This window comes from Zalophus californianus, chromosome 11 (assembly GCF_009762305.2).
Source record: "Zalophus californianus isolate mZalCal1 chromosome 11, mZalCal1.pri.v2, whole genome shotgun sequence".
In the NCBI taxonomy this organism is placed as follows: domain Eukaryota; kingdom Metazoa; phylum Chordata; class Mammalia; order Carnivora; family Otariidae; genus Zalophus; species Zalophus californianus.
Genome location: NC_045605.1, coordinates 99,433,393 through 99,438,227, shown reverse-complemented (window position 1 = coordinate 99,438,227; position 4,835 = coordinate 99,433,393). Strand labels below are relative to the sequence as shown.

The 4,835-nt window shown below is 33.7% G+C and overlaps 1 protein-coding gene across 1 annotated transcript; it reads right to left on the bottom strand.

Annotated features, from left to right (window-relative positions):
• Positions 1 to 1,541: 1,541 nt before the first annotated feature.
• LOC113915397 (olfactory receptor 1052-like) lies at positions 1,542 to 2,476 on the bottom strand. The gene is given in 2 exon segments (XM_027581302.1): positions 1,542 to 1,951; positions 1,954 to 2,476. Coding segments are annotated over 2 exon segments (933 nt in total).
• Between the last annotated feature and the right edge of the window lie 2,359 nt (positions 2,477 to 4,835).

Sequence of the window (4,835 nt, the reverse complement as noted above, 5' to 3'; positions counted from 1 at the left end):
TGCATCGGGCTCCCTATTCATCTGGGAGTCTGCTTCTCCCTCTCCTTCTGCCCCTCTCCCTGCCTGTGCGTGCTCTCTCTTTCTCTCTCTCAAATAAATAAATGAAATCTTAAAAAAAAATAAATGATTTTGGATAATTAGAAAGGGTCATACAAATGTTATATGATGTTCTTGGTGGTGGTGGTGGTGTCATTATTTCATTCTGAATATAGTAAGCTTTCATATGAATTTCTTTGCTTGATTTCTAATATAATGAGGATGTCAATTTGCTATCTTTTTTCACATTTCAATTTGCTACCTTCACAGATATTGGAGCCATTCACTCATGAGTTTGGCTGTCACTGAGAGGAAAAAAAAGTTTAATCTAGCCTGCCATGTAAAACCATGCCTTAATATTTATAGAGTATTCAGCTGTCTCATTGTGCTGCTTAGCCTAGTTGCCTCTTATTCTTTCAGTACTTAAAAGAATCTCCGCAAATTAAATATAATTTTATTTGTAAATGGAGATATTCTCTAGAACACTGTTTGTTTCTAGATAGGAGACTTTATAGCAATTTAGGGGGAAGAGATAACTATGGAAGAATCAATATTTGTGGGCCTGATTTCATCATTATGCACCTGAACATGTAATTTGAATCAAAGGGAAAACAGTGGCTTCACATATTTTCCCTTCCTGAAATACATAGCACAGGTTTCCTCCTGCATAGAATACCTTCAGGGAATTTCTTGTTTAAAGTCTAAAGAATATTCCGGAAGATGTTTAATGGAAAAAGAAAAATGGGTCTGATTATTCATGACTCCTGAATTATCTTTGAGGCCTCCTTTCTAAACATGAAGTCAAATTCTTTAGTGTATGTTTTCTCAGAATATTAGAACCCTCCCACATGGAGTGGTAGTAAAATTGTGGCATTCTGTCCTGTTCGGTTTCATATGCAGTAATGGAAACCAAAGCCAGGCACAGGAAAATGGTCCAGACTAACCACTGGGAATGAAATGACACAGGCAATTTAGAACACAATTTTTTTTTTCTATTTTTGAGTATTTGCATTTATTTTGAAAAATGTCTGGCTATAAGTAATCCAGGCTAATTTCAGAACATGCATATGCCAGCTTTGTAGATAATTCAAGTACCAATCTTTTTTGCTTTAAAAGTATTTTACTTATTTCTGTGCTTAATAGAGACTGAGTTAAGAGATATTTTATTACTTACTAATCTTATGTTTGTATCTGTCTATTTGTGTGTCTGTATATCTATTTGTATGTACTCATTTCTACACAGGTACAGGAATGAAAGTGTCTTCAACCGTCCAGAGATAAATAGCCTAGATCTTGCTATGGTTTTTAGGTTAGTTTACAAAATAACCAGACATATCTCTTGTACCTGTTATTCTTCTAGGCTTTTTTCTTCTGTTGTAAAATAGAAGGCTCCCATTAAGTAAACTCTAGGATTCCTTTGGGCTCAAAACTTTAATAAATTCATATAAATATTCTTATCCAGAAGACTTCTTTATATGCTATTTTGGGACACATATGGTGTGAAATCAACAAAGAAAATATTTCATTTCTATAGCTCTTTTCACAGCATCTTTTACCTCCTTGTTCCTCAGGCTATAAATCATTGGATTTAACATAGGAATCACCAGGGTATAGAACACAGATACCACATTTTCTTGTTCTAAGTAATATTGGGAGCTTGGTTGGATGTAACTAAAGCTTATAGAGCCATAGAATAAAGTCATAGACGTTAATTGTGAAGCACAGGTGGAGAAGGATTTGTATCTACCTGCTGCTGAGCAGATCCTCAGGATAGCAGCAACAATGAAGACATAGGAGATCATCACAATCAAGAAAGTGATCATAGCAATAATTCCAGAGAAGATTAAAAGCAACAGTTCATTCATGAATGTGTCAGAACATGACAACTTCAATAGTGGGGGAAGGTCACAGAAAAGTGACTGGTGATATTCGGCCCACAGAAAGACAATTTCACCAAGCCAATTGTGTGTGTCAGTGAGTTGATGAAGCCTCCTACACATGACCCAATGACCAGGACCATGCAAACTATTTTAGTCATAGCCACTGTGTAAAGTAAAGGGTTCACGATGGTCATGTAGCGGTCATAAGCCATTGCTGCTAGCAAGAAGCCCTCAGTGGTAAGGAGTGACACAAATAAAAAATATTGCACGATGCACGCAGAGAATGAGATTGTCTCCCATTCAACAAAGGAGTTCAGCAGCATTTTTGGTGCAAAGACTGACGGATAGCAGGCATCAACAAATGACAGCCAGCTAAGGAAATGATACATGGGTGTTTGGAGTTTGGGAGTTATTTGGATTAGAAAAAGCATTCCTAGATTCCCTACCAAAGAAATGGTATAGATCAGGAATAAAACAAAGAGGACCACTTTCAGTTCAGCACGATCTGTCAGTCCCAAAAGGATAAATTCCGTAACCAATGTAAAATTAACAGCAGCCATGTGTGCATGTGTTTCTTGGTACCTGTTAATGATAAGAAAATCTAAATTGAGAATAATCATGCCACACTATCAAGAATACTTGGAATCCCTAACTAGCTGTGCAACTTGAGCTGTTGACTTTTCTTTTCTGGTTGTTTTACCTATAAAATTAGAAATTTTTAACTAGAAAGTCTCTAATCTTTTCAAGTACTGTTTATTAGTTTATTCCAAAAGGAAATTCCACAAGTAAGAAAATAAAACATTAGGGTCTTAGCTTCAAAGTGTGTTTAAATGCTTCTCTTTTTATGTGAAAGGGAAAAAAAGTTAAAGTGAATTTCATTCTAAAATGTATGCAATACAAAATCTAGTTTATAAAGCATAATGACCAAGGTTGGAAATTTAATCTGTGTTCTCACTGAAGTTCTTTTAAACTTCTCACTTTGGATTTAATGGTAACTAATGTCAAATACATCAAAATTTAAGAATTAACTATACTGTGGCATTTGAACTGAGAAATTCCATGTATGCCTTCACGTTTAGTTCGTATTCCACAATTTCTTTTTTAAGTTGGACGTGATGAAAGACAAAGCCCTAATATCCAAAAACGTTATGGTCATCCTTAAAAAATAGCCAGAGTCATTGGTTTCTGAGAAAAATGCCCACTGGGAATGAGAAGACAGGGTACTCTGAGCAGGAATGTGAAACATGATGAATAGCAACTTATAATTGGCTTTTGATATCCAATAGAAATGTCTTAGGAGACTCAGGAAACAGTTTTTATACTTTTTCTGATAAAGAACAATGTAAACCTGTAAAATAAAGCAAACCTATAAAGCATACAGATACTTTTTCACAATATTTTTTTGGATGTTGCAATACATTTCCTAAAATATGCAATGTGTTTTCCACTTAATGTACAATGGTTGATTATTATATTTTGTCCGAAAAAATATAACTATCTTTTTACACTATATAGAAAATAAAAATAAATATTTTAAACAGTTCATAATGCTATAGTTTTACCTCTTTAGAATAAAGGGAGGTGTTTTTGATGGCTTCATTATCCTTTCATTTGGTAGACACTATTTCTTTAGTACAGTAGGTAAAACTCAGAAAAAAAACAACATTTCAAAGTTACTGAAATAGTAAGAAATGAGGCAACTGTGTTAGATGTAGAATATCTACACTGATAGGTGAATAATCCCTGTGGGAATATATGTAATTATGACAGATTGCAATTCATCCTTTAGGGAAAAATATTCCACACTGATTAAAACACTGATTTTTCATTGTTTCACTAGATGTTGCCTACCAATTTTGATGTTAATGTAGAAAAAGAAATTGAAGTGTAGGATAAAGGGTGAGAATAAATGGCCAAATTATAAATTCCTCCTACTCTGTGTTTATAAGAATAAAATTAGCAATAATCGTGCCTTGGATAAATCTCATTGGCTCCAATACTACCACTGTGCAAGGCTGTACGGATAAAATTAAAACATAATATTTGTGTCTTCTTCATCTCGTTTTTTGTATTTTTAACTGATTTTCAAAATGTATTTATATGAGAGAGTCAAATAAGTGAGTTTCACTTACCAGTGGAAGAAAAAAATATTCAACACTTTAGCTTATTTAGGAACTATATAACTGCTCATTCCAATGGATTATTTCTCTATATTCCCCCCAAAACAATCAATCAATCACACAGAAAAGTTATATTTGTCTAACACTTACAGTAATATAAAAATTGGGTAAATGATAGTAGTTACAGGTAGGAAGATTGAAATTCAAACTTCTTCTTTAATATATGATAACCATAAACAGAGCCTCCATGGTATGAAAGCAAAAGCAAGATGGCCAAAAATTTAGTTTTATATTTACTATAGTACAAAGGGAAATGAGTCCCCAGAGTTAATCTTCTGATCAAAAGGATATAATAAATACATGATTAAAATTTCCTATGTGTTTCTCAAGACCTTCATGGCTCCCTGAAGGCATTCAATTTCCTGAATGTTAGAATGAATAGAAGGAAATGAAGGGCAAGTAAGTATAGGGGAAAAACCCAGATTATATAAATTCTGAAAAACAGTGCAATAGAATAGATAGTGATCCCTGCTCAGTACTTTAGCAAGAGAAGCTTTTCAGAAGAATCCTTTAGTTGGGCCTACTTGTCAGAAAACACATGGTGATGAGCATTGGGTGTTATAAGCAACCAATGAAATCATTGAACATTACATCAAAAACTAATGATATATTATATGTTGGCTAATTGAACATAATAAAAAAATAAAAAATTTAAGTTCTAAAAAAAGGAAAGAAAACACACATGTACACATACACATACACACCCACAAAGTGAAGCTAAAACCCAAACATCAGTGGG